At 44.8% G+C, this 23226-nt stretch overlaps 1 protein-coding gene across 3 annotated transcripts in view; it reads left to right on the plus strand.

Moving 5' to 3' along the window:
• The first annotated feature begins 831 nt into the window (after positions 1 to 831).
• GPCPD1 (glycerophosphocholine phosphodiesterase 1) overlaps positions 832 to 23226 on the plus strand; it is a 79726-nt gene continuing 57331 nt past the window's right edge. Inside the window, exons 1-2 of one of the 3 annotated variants that reach the window (XM_084623407.1) lie at positions 832 to 850; positions 16339 to 16422. In XM_084623407.1, coding sequence (XP_084479533.1) covers positions 16374 to 16422 — 49 coding nt within the window. In that variant the 5' untranslated portion in view covers positions 832 to 850; positions 16339 to 16373. Of the gene's footprint in view, positions 851 to 6940; positions 7127 to 11502; positions 11522 to 16338; positions 16423 to 23226 lie in introns of those variants that run through there. The other 2 variants (XM_084623405.1, XM_084623406.1) reach the window with 2 other exon arrangements.

Raw genomic sequence — 23226 nt, forward strand, 5'->3', positions numbered from 1 at the left:
GAAAATTGGGGAATCCAACAGGATAGAGTTAAAGAAAAATGTTATTGCATAAGAGGGAAGAAATTCAGTCAAAGGAAATGTTCAAATTAAATACTGTTCCTCCAAACAAAAGAATGACTGTGGAGCACGTGTAAACCAAACAGAGAGACTTATCTGAGCCCTGCTTTCAACAGCTCCAAATACAGACACTGCTGGCATGTGGAGTGTATGTCCCAAATGTTTCCAAAAACCTCCGCACACAGCAGGTTTGTGATGCATTATTGCGTAACAAAAGGATAAGGTCAGCCCCTGCCTCCCTGGGACAGTTGTTCTTCACAAAACTATCTCCTCAGTGTGGAGCCTAGGTGATATCACTGGGTTGCTGCAATCCCCGGCTGTGGTAATCAAATGCAGAAGGCCAGAATGGAGAGCAAATGCTTCATATTAGCCACTCATGTCCAGAAAATGAATCATTTATCCAAAACCATGGCCCCATTGATGTGTAACCCATGTGCGTGCACTGCAATATTTACTGGTATAAATCAGGGAAGACACAGCAGGGAGGATCCATGGTTCATTCCAGGGCGTGGGGGAGGAACTGTGCCAGAGCTGAGCAGGGTGACTCCATTAGAAGAGTGAGAAACATCCCATTTGGGGTGTGGCCGTCACTACAAGTGCTCACTAGCTGATTTGAAGCTAAACAGGCAGCTTTTCATTGTGGACAAACTGCCTGGCAGAACTTACCCACGGTCCCCATCTGAAGGCTGAGCCACCTGGAGCTCAGTGAGGCTATAAATAGCAGAAGTCAGAGACTACCTGTAGGAACTCAGCAGCTGAACCCCACAGGATTAAGAGTTGTTTTGATGGCAAGGTAGGGTAACCAGATGTCCTGATTTTTGAGTCTTTTTCTTATATAGGCTCCTATTACCCCCCACCCCTCCTGATTTTTTACACTTGCTGTCTGGTCACCCTGTGGGAAGGTCTGTGTCTCAGAGATTGTGCCAATCCATTTGGATCCAGATAGCCTGCTCCCTATCTCATTGAGAGCTAAAAGAAAGTGTAAGTTACTGCTGGTTATAAGAGTTAAGATTGCTGTTGCTGAAGAGGTGCAGGTGAGTTGGAAGGAGACTGTGGAATTGCTCTAGCTGTAAGAGGCTCAAGGGGCATATATACTTTGAATTGCACACATTGCAAGCAGGGCTCACCACATGAGAAAGTTGGAGGGACGTGAAGATACATGTATGGGTCAAGGTAGACATTTCCTCAATATCTTGTAATAGCAGCAAGTATGGAAGTTTGTGAGCAAAACACTAAAGGGGTTATCACATAATAGTTGTTTATAGGAAATATTGACACCCAAGTCAGATATTGCATATAGATTATTTGTACTTATTAAATGTTGGGTGTTTTTTTTTTAATGAAGAAATTGTCAGTCTCTTTCTCTTAAAAGTGTAATTGTATAATGGTAAATCTTGGTCCCGAAAGGTCTGATCTCTGACTTGTGCTTCAGCAGAAGAGTAGGTTGAAATGCAGGAAAGGGAAAGTAATCCTAGATAATATTATCTCTGTCCCCTTACCTGTTACATATGCACATGTACCAGTGCCTCATCTAATGCCCGTTGAACACAGTAGGTCTTTCCACTGACTTAAACAAATGCTGAATCAAGCCCTTAATGAGTAACTTATTACAAGGAGAGGAGTGGAGCCTGCAGTGGGCCTGGGATCCCGTGGGTCCCAGAGGACCCACTGCCATAATAGCGGGTGCACGTAAAATGTACTTTATTGCGGGTGGGATTGGGTGAGCAAAAAAACTCCAACCCAACAGACTGCAGGAATTTACAGGAAAACACTAAATCTCTTGTCAGTGTGTCATAGATAAAAACTTTGACACTGCTGAAATTCTCTTTCTTTTTTTTTTTAAATAAAGGTTTTAATACTTAAATTTAAGTGAGGGATAGAAAGAGATTTTATATCTATTATAACAGGAGTTAAAGTATTCTTTACATGGTTTAAGGTTTATTTTATTCTTTAATGGTAAATATTGTGTCTGAATTCCGTTTATATATATTAACCAACCGTGGTGGTTTTTTTTGTTTTGTTTTTGTTCTGTTTTTTTACTGGCATGAGGAATCTGTCTCTTGTGGAATTTGAAGGATCTAAGGTTTTTGCGGGTGGGAGCAGGACAAAAGTGCAAGAAATAGTGAGGGAGCGAGTGGGAATGGGAATTGTAGGATTAAATAAAAAGCCCTGCGTAGGGCCCTAGATTGGAGCTCTTCTGTACTCCTACAAATAGCCTTATTCATGTAAGTACGCCTTAGTCATGCACATAGTCCTATTCAAATCAATGTGGTTAAAGGTGAAGGATGAGACCCTGAGATGAGATATGGGGTAGTTGGGGTGTAAAACTATATTCATTACTGTTTAAAAACAGCTGGATAATGAACTTTGAATTACCATGATTCAGGTGAGCGTATAATAAAAATGGTTTTAATGCAGAGTTATGGTTATGAATTTAAATGTAGCTAATGTTGGGAAAGTCTCAGTTAAGGTTCTAATATGCACGTTATGTATATTTGCTAGGGTCAGAGATGACAATAGAGTATTTCATTGCAGCCCTAGAGCCTTAAAAGCCCACCTGCCCTGCAGGAAGAGAGTGAGGCAGCAGAGCTATGAGCAGAGCCTATGAGAGGAGGCTATTCAAGGACAGGAGCCTCCAGCCCATATCAGCAGGGTGGATGGGTGGGGATAGGTAAAGACATTTGCAGTCCCTGGCCCACATGTTGATGGGGATGGTACATGGGAATTTCCATCCCATATATGGAGGGCTGGAGTACACTGGGGTCTCTTGCCCCTACATGAGTGGGTCTCCAGCCAGTGGAGTTCAATTAAATACAAAGTTCTAGGCTCTCCAGTTCCTAGAGAGGAATGAGATGTTGTACAAAGTAATTTAATAAATTGCTGGATTTTCAGGTTGGGGGGGGGGTCATTCTTTACTTTACTGTTCTCTCTACTCCCACAATCCATCCAGAGGGTGGAGGAGGTGGGACAGGAGAATATTTTCTGTCCATATATGGACAGAAAATCCAAATCTAACCCTGACTTCAAACCTAATTCCAGTTTGGGGAGTGGAGGCAGAGTTAAAATTGGTATTGATTTTCCTGCCTTCTTTGCATTTAATTTCTCAATATAGCCTTAGCCTTAATGGAATTTTTTGCTGTTGAGATTTCCTAGGGCCAAATTCTCTGCTGATGTAAACTGGTTCAGCATCAATGAAGTAACAGAATTGCACCAGCATACAACAGCAGAGCATCTTGCCCCTTGTTTCAGTTGCATGCTTTATTTAGAGTTTTGTTTCAACACTGCAGATAAATATAAAAAAGGAATAACAAAACAGTACAATTACTTTGTCTAGCAGTTTTGACTGCAGTGAGGGTATGAGTTTGCTCTTTTCAAGACTTGGAAGAAAATTTTATAAAACAGTTCCTCTAATTATAAAGAAAACACAATTTTTTGTAAATGTCTGTCTGTCAAAAGGTATAAGAATAATCTGCTTTTTGCAAAGTTAACAAATCTTATTGACACTTTTTGTATTTATCAATTGAAGTCTCAGTTTGGAGTATAGTATGCTACAAACCACACTGGAGTAAACTTTGACAAACAGGAAATAGTTGGAAGGTTAGTAATACCAATGGGATGAAGTCAGAAGTCTCCCAGTCTTGTCTTTCAATTGTAATCTTTTCCATTTTTTATTTTTGTTGGAGGTTTTGGCAGTCTAGTTTCATACTTTCTCAGCTTTTCCATATGTGTTCTAATTGGAACACTCCCCTCTATTATGAAGATTTTAAAAAACAGGAAACAACATACTTTTATCTCAGTGCCACAGTAAGAAAGCTCACATCAAGAGACAGGATGCTTATAATGCATATATCAGGACCTGTGTTTGAAAATGAAGTGCCTTGCTCTGATTCACTTGAACTTTTGTTACACTGGTGATTTCATTGGGCCAGATCCTTGGCCCTGTTCAAAACCCTGTGCACTGACTGCTCTGTGGCACACAGGGGCTGGACACCCAACATATCCAATAATCCAATCCTGGTGGCAGAGGGCCAGCATTGCCTGCTTCCCCCCTCTTCCATTCACACTTTCCTGCACAGGCAGCATGTTGGGGGCACAGCCGAGAATGGACATATGAGTAATGTGCTGTGCCCTGGTGATCCTCAGCTAGTGTTTACTAGCTGGCACAAGCTAGAATAGCCAAACTCCTCAAATTATGTCAGGGGCTGAACGCTGCACAAAATTAGCCACTCATGCTGCATTCCTGTATTCTATCTCTCAGATCACTTGCTCTGTCAATTCAAGCCAGTGGCGTAGCGAGCATGGAACATTTGGGTAGGCCCCAACTTCGGGTGGGCAGGCAATGACAGGGGGGCAGGTGGCAGGAAGAACCAGGGGGGTGATGGACAATCTGGCCTGGGGCCCCATGTGCGCATCCAGTTCTGGAAAGAGACCCCGCTCTCTAGTGCACACAGTTCCTGGCACCTGTCCCCATCCCACACCGGGCCCAGCTCCTTGAGGTGGCAGGCCTATCTTTTTTTGAGGATCTCCTCTTCCACGCCGCTTGCCTGCCCTCCACCTGCTGTGGCGTGCTTGCCCAGCACTCTGCTGCTGTCCCTCCCGCTCCGGTTGGGCTGGGGTGTGTGTGCACCCGGCATGCGGTGTTCTCCATGTCTGGGTGAGGCTAGCTCTGGGGCCGGAGCAGAGCCAGGGAGGTGGGGTAGGTCTGGATTCTAAGAGGGTGGGCCGCAGCCCACCCAGGCAGATATGCCTAACCTGCAAAAAAAAAAGAAGCAGAAATTGGGCTTGTTTTTGGCTTAATTGGCTTGTTGGATAGTTTTTGGCTTGTAGCTTCTTTTTTTTGACCAGCTTCTGGCAAGCAGGGTCAACGGGGAGAGAGAGTCAGAGGTGCACAGTGGGCCCACCACAGTCCCAACTGAATGCTGATTATCATACACATTGTAAGGAGAGTGATCACTTTAGATAAGCTATTACCAGCAGGAGAGCGGGGTGAGAGGAGGTATTTTTTCATGCTTTGTGTGTATATAATAAGATCTTCTACACTTTCCACAGTATGCATCTGATGAAGTGAGCTGTAGCTCACGAAAGCTTATGCTCAAATAAATTGGTTAGTCTCTAAGGTGCCACAAGTCCTCCTTTTCTTTTCACATAAGAGCGTTGGGGTTCTTAGGGATTTTCTTGTTTTGGCCTTGTTTTGAAATGGGATTAGCTTGATTTTTGGCTTATTGTGAAAGTCGGGGTGCTCATTTACCCCGTGAAAGTTGGTATCTGTGCACCCAGGCCCACCTGTGGCTAAACCCTATTCAAGCACTGAATTTTTACTCCAAAGGCCAGATTTTTAAAGGTAGTTAGGTGCCTAACAATCTGGCCCTAAGAATAGAAGTGGGTTGTGTTCCTATGCAAACAAAAGCAGGCTGATCCAAAACCCACTGAATCTAATGGGAGTCTTTCTACTTCATCAGTGATCTTTAGATCAGTCCTTATATCCCTTTGTTAATTATAGGATCTTGGCTTTTCAGCAAGCAATTTTAGGAGTTTTTAGTTGCAAGGAAGTCTTTTTACTTAGCTGTAATCCCATTAATATCACTTACCCTAACATTGACAATAGTCCATCTTGCAGGACATTTGATAAAGCTGCAGTCTGATTTCAACAAAATTAAAAACCAATTTGTTTTAAGGAGACAAGCATTCTAATTGAGTGTCTGTGTGTGTGGGAGGATCAATAATAATGGTTACTACAGCTCGCTCTGAAATAACTGTTACTATACCATGGAGATAGGTACTTTACTGAAAGCTAGAACAGATAATGAGTGAATAAGAATTCACTTTACTTATGTAAATACACTTATTTTAAAAAGGTACTTTAAAAGCATAGGGCTTTGTAACACAGCACATAATTGTCCAAAATTTGACATCTGAAAGGTTTTTAAAGCAAATGGTTTTCCACTCCTAGACTATGTAGGTGTTTACAAAACAGTAGGCCCCACTACAGCATGCCATCTAAACTCAAGGCGCCTTGTAACAAAATCTGTAAGTGCGTGGTCCTCTATCCTCCTAGAAATCTGTAGAATTTTTACAATCCAGAGGATCAGAATGAGCAAAACTGGCTTTTAATAACCGGTAAAGAGGTACGAAAAGTCACCTTCCATCTGCCTGAACAACCCATGTGGGTATTTATGTAGCCAAATCAAACAACAGTAATACTGTATCGGGGGTAACCGTGTTAGTCTGGATCTGTAAAAGCGGCAAAGAGTCCTGTGGCACCTTGTAGACTGACAGACCTATTGGAGCATGAGCTTTCGTGGGTGAATGCCCACTTCGTCGGATGCATGGCCATCCTGTAGCAGCTACACTTCCCCGTCCTGTACAAAGGAGGCTCAAAGACACATTTCCCTTGGCCTCAGCCCATTCCCACACCCAGCACCGGAACGGAAGTTCAAAACAGCCCCACCAAGAGACAATTTTTCCAGAACACGAGTGCTTTTAGGCCCCTTTTTACAGGAAAACCGCCTGACTGGCCCCCCTAAAGGGCTCAGCTCCTTCCGGGCTATGACCTCCCCCTTCCCAGGCCCGCCCCGCTCAGCTCCCTCCTGGCCCTGGCTGCAACCGCAGCTGCCCCCGGCCCGCAGCCCCCTCCAAGCCCGGGCCGCACCCCCCGCCCGGCTGCTCCCGCCAGGCCCTGGCCCTCCGGCCCGGCTCATCACATCACTCCCCCCGCCCCGGGCCGGGTGGGCACTCTCCGCTCTCATTGGCTGGCCGTTGCTGCTCTACTGATTGGCTGACTTTCCGAGCGCAGTCCCGCCCCCCGGCCCTTCCTGCTTCGGCTCCCCTCAAACTCTCCGCCCCGCCGCGCTTTCTAGGAATCTTCTCCGCGCCCATTGGCCGCGCCTGTCACGTGGCCGCTGCCCGTTGCCGCCTCGCGCCCGGTTCGGCCGGGCGGTTGGAACCGGTTCGGCCGGGCGGTTGGGGACGGCCGAGCTCAGCAGGGAGCTCGGGCGGCGCGCCCTGGAGCCGGGGCAGTCGCTTCCGCAGACAAAGGCAGCCGGAGCAGCCCGTCGCGCTCAGCGTCCAGGTCAGAGCCGGCGGCTGTCGGGATGGAGGGGAGGCGCCTGGGAGAGAGGGGGAAGGTCTCTGACAGGTGGGAGCTGGGGTAGTGAGGGAGGGGGGCCAGAAGGGGAGCGCAGGGCAGGCGGGGGGGGGGGGTAGACGGGGTCGGGGGAGGCTGGAGGCGAGTGCAGGGCTCCCGGGCGGGGGGGGAGTAGACGGGGTCCGGGGGGGGGCTGGAGGCGAGTGCAGGGGTCCGGGGGGGGGAGTAGACGGGGTCCGGGGGGGGCTGGAGGCGAGTGCAGGGGTCCGGGGGGGGGAGTAGACGGGGTCCGGGGGGGGGCTGGAGGCGAGTGCAGGGGTCCGGGGGGGGGAGTAGACGGGGTCCGGGGGGGGGCTGGAGGCGAGTGCAGGGGTCCGGGGGGGGAGTAGACGGGGTCCGGGGGGGGGCTGGAGGCGAGTGCAGGGGTCCGGGGGGGGAGTAGACGGTGGTCGGGGGGGGGCTGGAGGCGAGTGCAGGGGTCCCGGGCGGGGGGGGGAGTAGACGGTGGTCGGGGGGGGGGCTGGAGGCGAGTGCAGGGCTCCCGGGCGGGGGGGGGGAGTAGACGGTGGTCGGGGGGGGGGCTGGAGGCGAGTGCAGGGGTCCGGGGGGGGGAGTGGGTGGGGTGGGTGCTGGAGGCGAGTGCAGGGCTCCCGGGCGGGGGGGGGAAGAGTAGACGGGGTCGGGGGGGGGGCTGGAGGCGAGTGCAGGGGTCCGGGGGGGGAGTAGACGGGGTGGGGGGGGGGCTGGAGGCGAGTGCAGGGCTCCCGGGCGGGGGGGGGAGTAGACGGTGGTCGGGGGGGGGCTGGAGGCGAGTGCAGGGCTCCCGGGCGGGGGGGGGGAGTAGACGGGGTCGGGGGGGGGCTGGAGGCGAGTGCAGGGCTCCCGGGCGGGGGGGGGAGTAGACGGTGGTCGGGGGGGGGGCTGGAGGCGAGTGCAGGGCTCCCGGGCGGGGGGGGGGAGTAGACGGTGGTCGCGTGGGGGGCTGGAGGCGAGTGCAGGGCTCCCGGGCGGGGGGGGGAGAGTGGTCGGGGGGGGGCTGGAGGCGAGTGCAGGGGTCCGGGGGGGGGGAGTAGACGGGGTCCGGGGGGGGCTGGAGGCGAGTGCAGGGCTCCCGGGCGGGGGGGGGGAGTAGACGGGGTCCGGGGGGGGGCTGGAGGCGAGTGCAGGGGTCCGGGGGGGGGGAGTAGACGGGGTCCGGGGGGGGGGCTGGAGGCGAGTGCAGGGCTCCCGGGCGGGGGGGGGAGTAGACGGAGTCGGGGGGGGGCTGGAGGCGAGTGCAGGGCTCCCGGGCGGGGGGGGGGAGAGTAGACGGGGTCCGGGGGGGGGCTGGAGGCGAGTGCAGGGCTCCCGGGCGGGGGGGGGGGAGTAGACGGGGTCCGGGGGGGGGGCTGGAGGCGAGTGCAGGGCTCCCGGGCGGGGGGGGGGAGTAGACGGGGTCCGGGGGGGGGGCTGGAGGCGAGTGCAGGGCTCCCGGGCGGGGGGGGGAGTAGACGGGGTCCGGGGGGGGGCTGGAGGCGAGTGCAGGGCTCCCGGGCGGGGGGGGGGGAGTAGACGGGGTCGGGGGGGGGCTGGAGGCGAGTGCAGGGCTCCCGTGCGGGCGGGGGGGAGTAGACGGGGTCCGGGGGGGGCTGGAGGCCAGTGCAGGGCTCCCGGGCGGGGGGGGAGAGTAGACGGGGTCGGGGGGGGGCTGGAGGCGAGTGCAGGGCTCCCGGGCGGGGGGGGGAGTAGACGGGGTCCGGGGGGTGGAGCTGGAGGTGAGTGCAGGGCTCCCGCGGGGGGAAGGGGGAGATATAACCGAGATTGAGAATGTCAAAGTGGGCTATTGTTGTAAGTAATCACTTTCTTGGACATATTTAATTTTCCAGATATTTTCAAGATAAACAATCTCCTTAAAATGTTAGTGTTGCTATTTTAAACCCCAGGTATATTCTGATATCATTTCTTGAAATAGTATTTCTGTTTCCCTACTTCCTAAATGATGGATTAAAATGTACAACAGGATTTTACTTCATCAGTAGACTTTCTGCTTTTGGATCAGAAGTTGTGTGTTCAAACCTTGCCCCTAGCTTAGCTCATATCTAAATGTTAATGCTGCAATGCAGTCTTAAGGAGAGCTGCAGAACTTGTAGAGGTGCTTACCTATGTAGGAAAGATGGCAAAGTAAGGTCCTTTTTGTCAGTCTGTGACTGCTCAGCTGGAAACAAAGGGTTTCAGAACTTTCTTTGTAAAGAATGATAGCTGTTATGATTTGATATACTGTCCAACCTTGGCACTGGTTCTGATATCAAACGCTGTATGATTATTTCAGATTTATTTGCCTGTAGTCACTGTACTGCATGTATCTAATTTGTTAGTTTGTGATATCTTGTGTATGAGCAGAAGAGAATTCTGTTCTTTGTAGAATTAGCCTAATGAGTTTTTGCTGGAAATCATTTAAACTCCATGTGTGATGCTGGAAGCAACTTATGTTGATATTTGGTATCTGAGGGCTTACTTCTGTAGGGCGGGTAAAAATTACCTCTTAGAATGTTAGTTAGTGCTTGTCTCCTTTTTGTTCCCTTTAGTACTGAATGTATACTAATTATATGTAAGACAGTAAATATGATTTTTAGGGTAGGTGCAAGCAGGGGGGCCAGCAAATGCCTTGTGTAGACTTTTCCATCAGTATGGGCAGGGAGGTGTTGATAGCATCCATATATTCTATGGATATTATGATTATGGAGAAGGACTGCTTAAGACGGAAACATACAGTTTTAAAAATACTGTAATGTAACCTTCATGTATATGCCTATGAATTTTAGATTTGGAAACTATAGTCACATTTTGATGTGATTAAGCAAAATACTTATTTTCTGTGGTACCAGTATTGTACACTTGATCTGTTTGGGGATTAGTGTGAAGTTCATGCAAATGTGCTATGTGTTTACCATTATTTTCATATGGCTAATTAAGCAAACTTTCTAGTGTAGTGACTTTAAAATTAATGAGTTTAAGGGGCAGATATTTAAAGGTATTTAGGTGCCTAAAGGTGTAGATAGGTGTCTGAAAATCCCACTTGATCCCCTTTTTCATCTTTAGGCAGCTAAATACCTTTACAAATCTGACCCTCCATAAATAGCAATTAAGAGAGGTTTTTTGTTTGTTTTTTTTTTTTCTATTGAAAGATCCGAATCCTATATTGTAGTTTCTTCCTTCAACATAATGTTATGTAGGTAAGTTTCAGGTTGGTGGAGCATGTGCCAATCAGAAGTTTCTGATGGTCTTTTGTCAGGTGGAAAATGTTCTCAGTTTTTAAGATAGGGAAAATGATATAACATAAGCGAAACTTAGTTACAGGTAAATCCTACTCCTTTTGGCTTTCTTATAAAAACATAGCATAAGAATGGCCATACTGAGTCAGACCAATGGTTCATCTAGCCCAGTATCCTGTCTTATGACAGTGGCCAATGCCATATGCTTCAGAGAGAATAAGAGGGACAGGGCAGTTATAAAGTGATCCATCCTCTTTTGTCCAGTCCCAGCATCTGTCTGAGTCTTAGGGACACCTGGAGCATGGGATTGTATTCCTTACCATCTTGGCTAATACCCACTGATGGACCTATCATCCATTAACTTATCTAACTCTTTTTGGAACTCAGTTATGTTTTGGCCTTCACAACATTGCCTAGCAACGAGTTCCACAGGTTGACTCTGTGTTGTGTAAAGAAGTACTTTCTTCAGGTGACCCTGGTCCTTGTGTTATGTGAAACAGTAAATAATGCTTTTTCTTGACAACATTCGTGACTTTATAGATCTGTCATATCCCCTTTAGTTGTCTCTTTTCCGCGCTGGACAGTCTTAATCTTCTTAAATGCTCATCATAAAACACAGCTTACCAGATATTGATTAACTGCAGTGGGTAAGGTTCACCTAGAGGACCAAATCCTCATATGGTATAAATAGCCATATTTCCAATAAGATCATTGGAGCTACTGCAACTTAATGCTATCTGAGGATCTGACCCAGAGACTTTAGTGTGTCAAAATCTTTGGGTTTTGCCCAATGTACAGCTAGATAAGTAAATTGTCTAATCTTGTAGTTCTACCTTTTAGTTCTGTTCTGCCACCAGCTGGAATTTTGCCTCCTTTCTTTACTTTCCAAATTACCAAAATGTTCGTACTGGATCCTTTTCATTAAGATGTAAAAATGTTAGTTTTCTTTATGCAGATGATGTGATACTCAATTACTCTGCTCCCCTTCCAGACACTCTGTAGTTTACAAAATCAACACTTCTTTCAGGTTCTAACAGTTCATCCATTTTGGATAGTGAATGGAAAGTAGCTCAGTCAATCTCCAGACTCAAAATTGTCTCCTTTCAGAATCCGAAAGGAATCAGTCAAAGTAAGTAAGACTCTTCAAGATTTGTAGTACTTGAGGTTTTTAAGCCTCAGCAATAAGAGAAACTGTTGTGACAGGTATGGCAATGTCTGGCCACATCCTTGGGAGACCTTACTGAATTAAGTTGGTCTTTGGGCTCCATTATATTAAATGCATGGCTTATGTATTATTTTGGGCCGAAATTGCGTGTAACCTCTCTAGGTGACATTTGTGAGACCTGGATGTTCAAAGGACTCTATTGAAAATGTGCCAGACAAGAATGGACTTCTGGGTCTGTAAATGTTAAATGGATTTCCAAGGGGAATACCTAGGGAGAGGTTAATGCAAATTCCCCACCTTCAATTACACAAAAACCCAGCCTTTTGAAGCTACATATCTGCTGAAGATTACCTGTTCCTGGAGTCTGGTGATCAAAGTCCTGACCTGTATAAAGAAACAAGCTTTTCTGCCCAGTCTCAGTTCTGAATCTGAGATAGTTATGAATTTGTAACTATGGTAAAGTCACAGTTGTGGGCTTTGCAGGACTAATGCCTACCAAACGCCAAGATTGGTGTTAAGGATTGCCTCTGGTAAGCTTTTTAGCATGTGTAGATTTTTGTTTTTAATATTTTCTTTGTAATACTTTCACCTTAATAATAAATGTGCTTGCTTAGAAAGAGCTATGGGGTAACTTATAACTGTGGGCGATTATATGGGTCATAGCTTCTGGAGATACAGCAAAATGCAGATTCTAGTCTTTTAGGGAGTCTGGCTTGCTGGGGATATCAGAGTGTTAATCAGGTAGCTGTATAGCCTTTAACACCCTGGTCAGGAAGGAAACAGACACAGGTTTCTGCCCAAGAGAGATGGTGGCTGAACAGTTGGGAGCCTACAGTGGGTCCCCTTGGTGGACAACTGAGGGGAAATAAAGGTTCACTTACCCTGAAACTGACAGCTGTCACAGATCATACAGGGAGCATATCCCATGCATCATACTTGGAACTCAAAAATCTGTCCTTGTACACAGATTTAAATGCTGGCTCAGTGACAGCCAGTAGGCAAGCTGGAGCTGTCGTATGTTAGCTTCAAGAAACTCCTGAAAGCAGCTCTATGATATTGTAATCTAAATTAGAATTCATGTCCAGTCTGATGTTTGGTATGGAAAAAACAGTTTGGAAGTCTTTGTATATACATCTCAGAGATCACTGCAGAGTTTAGCATGATTGGCAGCCCTTGCTCAAAGACGGACGGACGGATGGTTGTTTTAGGTCACTAGTGGAGTAAGGTTTGCCAATGCACTATCTGAGAAGCTTAAATAAATCTTGCCCTCAGTGACTACTGGTTTGGTGAGCATGGTTTGGCCTTCATTTTTGAGTGCTAATGTTCTGTCAACTTTTTTGAAAGGTAAGATTTTTATATATTCCAGATTCCTGTTTAAATATTTTGTAAACTTTAGATATTTCGTATATACTATAGGCTTGCAAAGAACTGAGGTTACTTGACTGGACTAGGAGATGCAGTTACACTTCTTGTCTAAGTGGAAACCTTAAGTCTTCTAGCTAATGTTGAGTTTGTGAGGGGAAAAATGGGTTTAACCAGAGTTTTATAGCAGCTATGCTTGTTTTTTCCCCTAAAGGATGGCTGTACTAATGGAAAAACAAAGTGTTCTTATCTTAACAGCTTTGCCATGTATATCAGGCATAACATTTCAGTGGTGCTCAATATACCAACTGTTATTGTTTCATTATAGTTCCTGTGAAAGTTGGAAAATTCAAAAGAGCACTATAGCAGCAGAGAGCTGTACTGGAGGTCTAGTCATGAAGTGATTAATACCACCTAAGCTTGGAATTAACAAAATGTTGACTTGTTTGGCTACATCCTGCCTGTAGCCAAAAATTAGACCAATACCTCGTTTATGCTAACAGCTCTAAACTATGCTACATACAGTCTTTATGGGAAACAGTTGTTATACTTAATTGTGGTACATCCACACTTGATCACATCTCTTCAGGGAGAAGCTCCTTTCTCTCTTCAGATCTGGAGATTCAGTAGTCTCTCCAGAACTCTGAGGATTGTTGCAAGTATGGGGAAATAGGGAATTTTCCTTGACCGCTCTTAATTGGCTAGGGAGTCTTGCAATACCGATAGGGTCCAGGGCTTATAAAACTTGCATGACACCGACTAGCCAGAGAGTTAGAGTTCTTAGCCAGGAAACTCTTCCCCTTGCCTTGCAAGAGTTTAAAGGAATAAAATTAAAGCCTTCTGGACAGTTTAATTGTGTGTTCTTTTCAAGACATATCGTGTTGTTCATCTAGTATCCCAAATATACACAGTGCTTTACAAATGCAGAATAATGTACAGCATGGATAAGGATTTTGATGCATTAATGTAAAGTTAGAGAGAAATATAAACTGAAATATAGTAACTGGATGCCACAGAGAGGTGTGTGCTAATTTGTATTGTATTCCATACTTGCAGGCATAGCTTCCCTTCAGGAACTTTCTTGAAAATTGTTTAGTCTTACCATGTTTAAGTATAAAAAAAAAATCATAAGCCTGATATCATTGGCAAGAAATTCTACAGCTGCAGTACTGTCCCTGAAAATGTTCTGTTTCCTATCTGTGAGTGTAAACTAGGATTATTTTCAGGTCTGTTATCCCTGTGGAAGTTGAGGTAGTCTCTGAGGTAGATAGCTTCCATTCTGTTGAAGGAAGCTTTGCAAAACTGCAAATGAAAGTTCTTCCAGCCCAGGCTCAAAATCCACTCATCCACCCTTGAACATTATAATGAAAAACTAATATTCTTTTTGCCTGTCAGCTAAAAAGCCCCAACCCAATATTGGTTGGTAAATGAGTGAATAGAACTTTATAAAGCACTTAAATCTGTAAGGCTGCTTTAAGATCAGGACTTTGAATTCAGTTTTGAAACTAATTGGGAGTCAGTTAGTATAGCATAGGCATGGCCTCTTTTATATCAGCCGTAGCTTTGTGAGACATGCTGCGTCATCGTTGGAGGCAGTGTTATCCAGTGATAAGACATTGGTCTGGGACACCAGAAGTTCTGGGTTCAGTTTTCAGCTTTGCCAGATACCTGCATGATAGCCTTGGACAACTCACTTTCCCTCTCTGCCTCAGCTTCTCTTTGTGGGGGTTGGGGGCTGGGAAAGTTCTTTCCTGTTTCCACTTCAGTGAAATCTCCTCCCTCCCATATTCTCAGGCACAGAGGGAAGAGAAAGGGGTTGGGGAGAATAAGAAAAGAACAGGAGTGAAAGAGGTAATGTGTGGGGCAGAAGAGGGACAGACATGAGTGAGGAAGGGACACAGACCCAAAGGGAAGAAATGTGGAGGACACAGAAGTAAGAAACTCAAACATTAGAACTTGTTTTCTGCAGCTCTCGGACTTTCTGCTCTGGGCTCCGAAGAGCTACCTTTCTGCATTCTCCCCTATTCTGTCTCTAGATCTTCTTTCACTCTGCCTTTTGGGCTCCTACTCAGCTCTGTGTACGTTTGCAATCACTGGAGGACCGGGGCTTGCCCTCTAGTGTTGTAACTTGAACATTTTTTGTTCAGTAACACTAAAGCTCTCAACTCAGGCATGCTGCTGTCATCATTGTATTACATAAACTGTACTTCTGTTTACAACAGGATTTTTGAAACCTGGTGTGAAGTGTTCAGAAATCAACTAGGTGGGAAGCACAGTACTAAAATTTCTTGCTGTATATTACCCTTTCAAAATTATTTTGGATTACTTGGCACTCCGTTGGTAGTGCATTTACATACAGTGAATGCTATTTGCATATAGAAACATGGCCTTCATTGACTCTGAAATAATTATTTTATAAGTAATGGAAAAGGAAATTATTTTCACTTATACATGTCAAATTCCTAGTTATCTAGGACTGCCAGTGTTGTCACGAGGAACTCTCTTTTATTCAACTCTAAAATACCTTGCATATTTATGGAAGGGAAATAAGGCATAGATAATATTTTAATAAGCATAGCAATTCTGAGTAAATGTGATTTGTTTTTTTCCTGGCTATTAAAATAGGACTGCTATAGTTATGTAAACTATCATCATGTTTTCATTGCTGCCATGTTATTTTGAGGTAAATGCTCTTTCCTCAAGGAAGCTTGATGTTGTATTTTTGTAAATATTTGCTTTAGAGTTATGTGTATTCATAATTGGTTTTCTGCTCGTCTGCATTATTTTTCATGAGTAGCTTTGAAAGTAAGAGTAGGGTTGTCAACCTTCCAGGATTGGCCTGGGGTCTCCAGGAATTAAAGATTAATCTTTAAATAAAGATTATGTTGTATGATGAAATCTCCAGGAATACATCCAACCAAAATTGGCAACCCTAAGTAAGAGTAAAGAATAGCTTAAAGAGGCTGCTGCTTACCCATAGAAAACTATTGGCCATTGAAGGTTATAATTTCACTTTGTCTCTAATGATAAAGTTCCCATTGACTTCATTGAGAGCAGAGTTAGGAAAATGCTGAGTGCTTTAGAGAAATCCTCCCCTAAAAATATTGAATTAATGCTATTTCTAGTTGCACATATCAATCTCACTACTTTTGTTTAACACTTGTTAATCTTGTAGATAGGCCCTGTGTCACACTGACTTCCTCGCTGGCTGGACAGTGGTTTCTTGATCTGGTCAGTCGTTTGCTTTGGTTTGCTGTGGAGTGGTCCAGAGCTCACAAGTACTGCCGTTTGTTCAGAACATTAAGACCAATACTTGGTCACCCCCCTGTAGATGACTGAAGTTCATACCCTAGCTTTTAGTGAGACAGCTACAGATGCGGTATATTGTTACTGAAATACTTTTTTATACCCTCTAATAGGAGACATCAGACTTCCTTAGTCATTATCTGCAAGTATGACCCCATCTCAAGTTACCTTTGAAGTAAGAGGAACAGCAGAACCAGGTACAGAAATCACACTTGTCGTCATATACGTGTGTGTGTGTGTGTGTGTTGTAAAACTAGAAGAAAATCTTCAAGCCATACAGTTAAAAATATTTTTATATTTTAGTTAGAGGGCAAAGAATCATATAATTTTGATACCTAGGATGACAAGGTTCAGGAGGGTGGATTGGTAAAGAGGAGCTTTAACAAATAATTGTTCTTTAACGGAGAGTTGGGGAATTAATTTTATCTCCTTTATTAATAACTTTTGTTTGAAAAATGTTAGCATACCAGAGATTTTTATATACTCCCTGAAATAGTCTAAATACTTCTTAAAATTAGAATTGTATTTGTGATAACCTTACTTTATCAAGTGGAAATATTTAGCATTAATCCTGACCTCAGATACGCAGGCATACATTGCTATGTTTCTTGGAAAATCCTCAGTTTGTGTATAGGTATGCAGAGGGTTCCTGTTGAACCAAATATAACAAGAGAATATGTTTTGAATGAGTTTGGAACACAGGTTAACAAATTGGATAAGATGGCATGCTGTTCTGATCAAGTATCCTGAAACCTCAGATGTCAGTTACATTTCCGTTCTGTCTCTAGCTGGTTTTGGGATGTTCGCTATGTCTGTGTCTAACCAGTGGGATGTTATCCAATCTTTGCCTTCAACGTTTTTCCAAAATTGTTACAAGCCAAAAGCAGACACAAAGTAGCTATTCCATTGAGTTTCCTCTTTCACTTCCTTCTCTGATTCACAGACAAACACCCCCCCCCACACCCCATCCCCCTCCCAATCAGTGGCTGATTGCATCTAAAAAGCCAGAGTGCTTCCTCTGTGAGTCATTATATGATTTGCCACAAGCCTATCTAAGGTATTCATCTTCTCACCCATCCTGGCCAGCCTAACCATACACACTCCCCTGTTATTTATACACTCCCCTGTTATTTATACAGTGCTATAAGGCTTAAATTCACAGCGAACCACTCTAATAAATCCTAGAAGGCATCAGCAGCCATTCAATAATAAATCGCTAAAATCACCAGAAGCTCCTCCCCCCTCCCCTTCTTATTGAGCATACTCTGCTATGCCAAACTCAGTGGAGTTCCCTCCCCTCTGCTAAAATCAGAGGTAAAATTCCCTTTCTTGGACTTGTGGGAGCTTAGTTCTCTCCCCCTCCTCTGCTGGTGAAGTTGAGGACTCAATAGGTGTTCAGGATGTTCCACTTGTTCCCTTTACATTCCTTTCATGCTGCAAATCAGAGGCCTAGTCTACACTACAGCGGAAAATTGATCTAAGCTACGCAATTTGAGTTACATGAATAGTGTAACTCAAATCGACGTAGCTTAGACCTACTTACCGTGGGTTCCACGCTATGTGATGTTGACGGGAGACGCTCTCCTGTCGACTTCCCCTATTCTTCTCTATCCACTGGAGTACAGGAGTCAGTGGGACAGCGATTTGCGGTCAACTTAGCAGGTCTTCACTAGACCCGCTAAAATGACCGCCGATGCATCATGGATTAAGTGTAGGCAAGCCCAGAGTAGTCCAACACTTTCTTGTGACTTCTTACTCTAAATTGAATATGGAAGCAGTTAGTCATTAGGTAGAAGATGCATGGAATCTACATTTGTCTTACTACAAAGATGCCACTTAGGTTCTAAGGTGCCACAAAATACTCCTTTTCTTTTTGCGAATACAGACTAACACGGCTGCTACTCTGAAACCTTGTTTTGTGATACTTTTTGCTGTACCTGATAATGCAATTCTTGCTTATTATGGGGTATCATAGGGTTTCCAGTTTCAACTTAAAATGATGAATCTAGACTCCATTACCAAAAATCTAAAAATATAAATATATAAGTACCTTGGAAAAGTGCTTGTAAAAGAGGCAGATAGGAGCCTGGGAGGAGATGATCTCTGTAGCATGTGATTTCAAAGGGGGCATTTTGAACATAATTGCGTAGTAGGAAGAGGCGAGAAATGTAGCAGGCCAATATTACTGCAGTTTTTGGGGCAACTGAATAAATGTTCGATATATCATTCTGCTCTTTGATAAAAAAAAAATGTAATGTTCTTTGGCGGTAATTAGTACAACAAGAAATACAAACTGGAAGTAAACAGGGAATCAGTCTACCATATGTGGTTTATTATTACAATGATATTGGCAAAATAATGAATATATAATAATGCCTTGTCACTAGTCATCTGTTAAAACTCCTTAGGACACAAACTTTCTGTCACATTTTAGTTAAAAATTAAAAGCACTAATTATATCTTTTTTTTTTTTTTTTTTTTGTTTAAAATGATGTGTAATAAGAGAAGTAACAGGCTATTAAAACAGAAATATGCATTGAAACAGAAACCAATGCCAACATCTTGATTGCTAAGGTAAAATTTATCTAAGGTCACTAACATTTGTTGACGGTTCAAGTGCAAATGTTTATCAATAACCAATTGCGGTTTATTACAAAAACTTCAATTTGCAATAAGATTGAAGTGAGCATTCATTTATTTCACATAAAATAAATCAGTAGCTGTTGCTCAACAGAAGCAGCTGAACATGTAATTATGAATGTTGGCAAAGGTCCTGTTAAGAGGCAAATGTTTGGTTGCATAAGTTTCCATTGCATTTGTGCAAAAATTTTCAGCCATATTTGAGTATGAGGACAGAAAGGCAAAAATATACTTTTACCAGTTAAAAAAAAAAAAAAAACTTGCAATTTTTTAAACAGCTGTACAGGCAAAATGTCCAGGGCTTGGAACCTGAAACTCAGTATGAAGATATAGCCCTTGCTAAGGAGCAGTGTCTTTAATTTTTGTATTTTTTAAAAATGACTCTCCATGCTTGCAGCTTTCACATCTGTAAGAACTGTTTGATGCCTCACAAAGTATTTTGTTTAAAAATGATTTCTACTTGTATGTCATAGTTTTTGTAGAATTCTGAAAACTTGCAAAAATTAAAAATAATAAACAAAAAGGTAGAACTCCAAAAAAGCTTCTGCTTATTTCCTTCTTGTATTTGCAAGTTTATTTCTAAAGCAGCTAGTTGTGACATTGCTTTCCCTAGCAGAACAGACTTGAAGGTTTTTGGTTTTTTTCTAATCGTAATAGAAGAAGTAAACAACAAGGCTAGAGAAAATTAATTCCTTTTCTGTCAGTGGTTTTGCAGGGAGCTTTCCTGTGGGAAATACCTACAGGATGTGGATGGCATAAGAGGATGATTGTACTGTTTCTGTTGCCCCACAATACTGACATGACATGAGGGCTTGTCTTCATTACGGGGGTAAGTCAACCTAAATTACACTACTCCAGCTACGTGAATAATGATGTAGCTTAGGTTGACTTACTGCAATGTCTTCACTGCACTGTGTTGAGGGGAGATGCTCTCCAGTCGACTTCCCTTACTCTTCTTGGATAGCTGGAGTACCTGGGTCGACCGGAGAGCGCTCTGCTGTCTGTTTAGTAGGTCTTCGCTAGACCCACTAAAGCAGCAGCTGGATCTCCCCTTAGTGAAGATCAGCCCTGAGTTCAGGGATGGGCAAACTTTTTGGCCTGAGGGCCACATTGGGTTTTCAAAATTGTATGGAGGGCCGGTTAGGGGAGGCTGTGTCTCCCCAAACAGCCAGGCGTGGCCTGGCCCCCGCTTCCTATCTGACCCCCTTGCACCTATCTTGCACCCTGACCCGACCGCCCCCCCCCCCCCCCCCGGACTCCTACCCCATCCACCACTCCCTGTCCCCTGACCACCCCAGACCCGCCCCATCCAACCCACACTCTCTCATTCCTGACTTGCCTCCTGGGACCCCTGCCCCATCCAACCACCCCTTCTCCCTGTCCCCTGACTGCCCTCTGCCATCCCATTGAGCCCCCCATCTCCTTCCTGACTGCCCCCCTGGGACCTGTGCTCTATCCACACCCCTGCCCCCTTACCGCACTGTCTGGAGCTCTGGTGGCACTACAGCTGCGCTGCCCAGAGCACTGGGTCAGGCCGCTGCTCTGCAACTGCAATGCCCAGCTGCCCAGAGCCTGGTGCCGCGTGCTGAGTCTGTGGGGGAGGCGAAACAACAGGGGAGGGGCTGGGGACAAGCCTCCCTGGCCAGGAGCTCAGGGGCCAGGCAAGAGGGTCCTGCAGGCCAGATGTGGCCATGGGCCATAGTTTGCCCACCTGTACCTTAGTTTCTTTCTGCTGCTACTAGTGGAGAAGGGGCTTTTGGTATTAGCAGAGGGAGAAAGCAGGCCTGAGGACATATAAACAAACTTTCTGAGAGGCTTCAGCAGTTCTTTATGCCATTAAATTTTTTTTCCTCCTTATCTAGCCATTGTGTGGGTTAATTATGTCAAGTCACAGCTATAAATAGTGATCTATGAAATGAGAATCCTTGCATAGAGCATTGAGAGAATATGTATTTTAGTCCCACGTTAATACTTTTTTCTGCAGTATTCGGCTAAGGAGTGTTGCAGTGATCTTGAAAATGCTCTTAACATTAAGCAATTCAAGTTATAATATACTTCCATTTCTCTAGTGCCTTTCATCTAGGGACTTTACAGCATTTTGTAAACACTAATTAAGCCTCACAACACCTTTCTGAAGGTACATAAGGGATCACTACCTCTCCCATTTAAATATAGCCTGCTGTGTGGTAAGCAATAGCCAGACCTTCACACGTTTAGGACAAGAAATGAAGAATATTGCTAAATAAAACTGCAGGGGAATTTAGAGAGGCAGAATATAATTATCCAATCTAGAGATTGGCCAGTACACAGACTTTAACTTGTCTCTTAAGACAAGAGACATAGGATCTTTAATGAGCGTGTGGGACAGATCTGTGTGTGGGGTTTTTTTTTTTTTCCCACTTTTTCCCCCCCAGAATGAGCCAGGCCTTGAGCTTCTTAAATGCTTCAAAAACTTATTAAAAGCTGCTAGGTAGATTCGACTTGCTAGCAACCACTCAGTTGCCAGCAAAAAGTTGCTGTTATCCAGAAGTTGCTGAAAAGTGGAAGGCAGGTTTGCAAGGCAGTAGCCAGGGAAGAAGCGCTGGGACGTGCTATCCCTGGCTGCAGCACTACTAGCCTGCCTGTGTAGAGGACAGCAGTGGGGAGGGATGCTGCAACCCTGCTTCCAAGGGCAGCAGGAGCTCAGGAGACCAATGGAGCTGCACTGTACATCAACTTGTGCTCTCCAGTGATCGGAGTTCAACACTTCCCAGCACTTACTTTCCTTAGGGAGAGGTACCATGCAGCCATGCTGCAATGGCTCTTCCCACAGCCTGCCTTCCCAGCCCACAGTCACTTACTGCTTGTGCAGGGCCTAGGTGTATGCAGGTTTGCAGTCACAGAAAGAAAGAAGAAGAGAGAGAGAACCTTTGGGGTGGACTGAGCACTGGCCACAGGCAGGCTTGTGGGATTACAGCCAGAGAAAGGCATATCCCAGCACTTCAGTACTTAATTTGTAATGCTGGAGCTCAAGCAATTTTTTTACTTTCATAACTGATGTGGCAAGCCCAGAGGTGCCAGGGCTCAGCACTGGTAAGCCCAGGCACAAATTAAGCACTACAGCAATTCTTTCCCCGGCTGCAGCCTTGCAAACTTGCCTGCACAGGGTGCTTGGCACATCCCAGTGTTCCTTGTGGGGCTGCAGCCTTGCAAACCTGCTTTCAGATGGTGCATTTCTTCCCCACCAAAATGTTGCTAATAAGCAGCATGCGGTCGCTGATACCCAAATCCCATTAACATTGATGATAATGAGGTGGGATTGGTTTTCAGCAATATGTTGCTATTAACTGGAAGTTACTAATATCATTGCTATTAAATGGAATCTGCTGTATTTTAAGAGTGTTCCAAATGTTTTTACCTTAATATTAATCTACTATAACAGTTTCTAGTTTGGAATCTCTTGCCTTTGGTTGTAGTTGTTGGTGCTAAACAAATCTTTGCTGTAGCATGTGTTTTTTAAAGAATAGCACCTGACTTGCATTGATTGTGTGCATCAGTTACACAGTAAAAAGAAAAGGAGTACTTGTGGCACCTTAGAGACTAACCAATTTATTTGAGCATGAGCTTTCGTGAGCTACTAGCTCACGAAAGCTCATGCTCAAATAAATTGGTTAGTCTCTAAGGTGCCACAAGTACTCCTTTTCTTTTTGCGAATACAGACTAACACGGCTGTTACTCTGAAAGTTACACAGTAAGTTCATTGTAAACCTACAATGGCAGATGGGTAATATGACAATGGAGAATATAAAGTAGGTCTGCGTTCTGTTTTTTCTTAATATTTTAAAGAAAATATTGATGCAAAATTTGATAGGCAAATACTAAATGGGACAAATTACTATTACTGGGACTGAACGACCTTGGTAACATCCTTTTTAAAGTTGTAAGTTTTGCATCTACCTCCAAGCGGCAATGTATTCTTTCCCAGTATGAGAATTTGAAATCGCTGCTGGAGATAGTGACTTGTGGCACAGGTTCACAGCTTCTATTAAGGCTTCCTGTGACTCTGTAGGACTGGTTCAAGTTTAATAGTTGAAAATACCTAGCCCATTGTCATAACAGGTAGGTTAGTTTTCATTAATCCCATTTTTCTGATGCTCATGTTTTCTGAAATTTAAAGAACTATTTTTTCCTTTTGGGCTAAAAATGCTGCATGTTTGGTCTCAGCCCAAAGGTGAAATTAAGACAATTCAGTTTTTAGTGAGGGTGAAACACATTCTAATCCTGTTTTTACTTTTTGGGAACAGTTCCGGTAGAAATGACTGACATTTGGAAATGTCTGCATGCAAATTGTTCTTAATGAAGGGGTAGTACTATTCTAGGAG

Source organism: Lepidochelys olivacea (genome assembly GCF_965140295.1).
Source record: "Lepidochelys olivacea isolate rLepOli2 genome assembly, chromosome: 3".
NCBI classification, from domain to species: domain Eukaryota; kingdom Metazoa; phylum Chordata; order Testudines; family Cheloniidae; genus Lepidochelys; species Lepidochelys olivacea.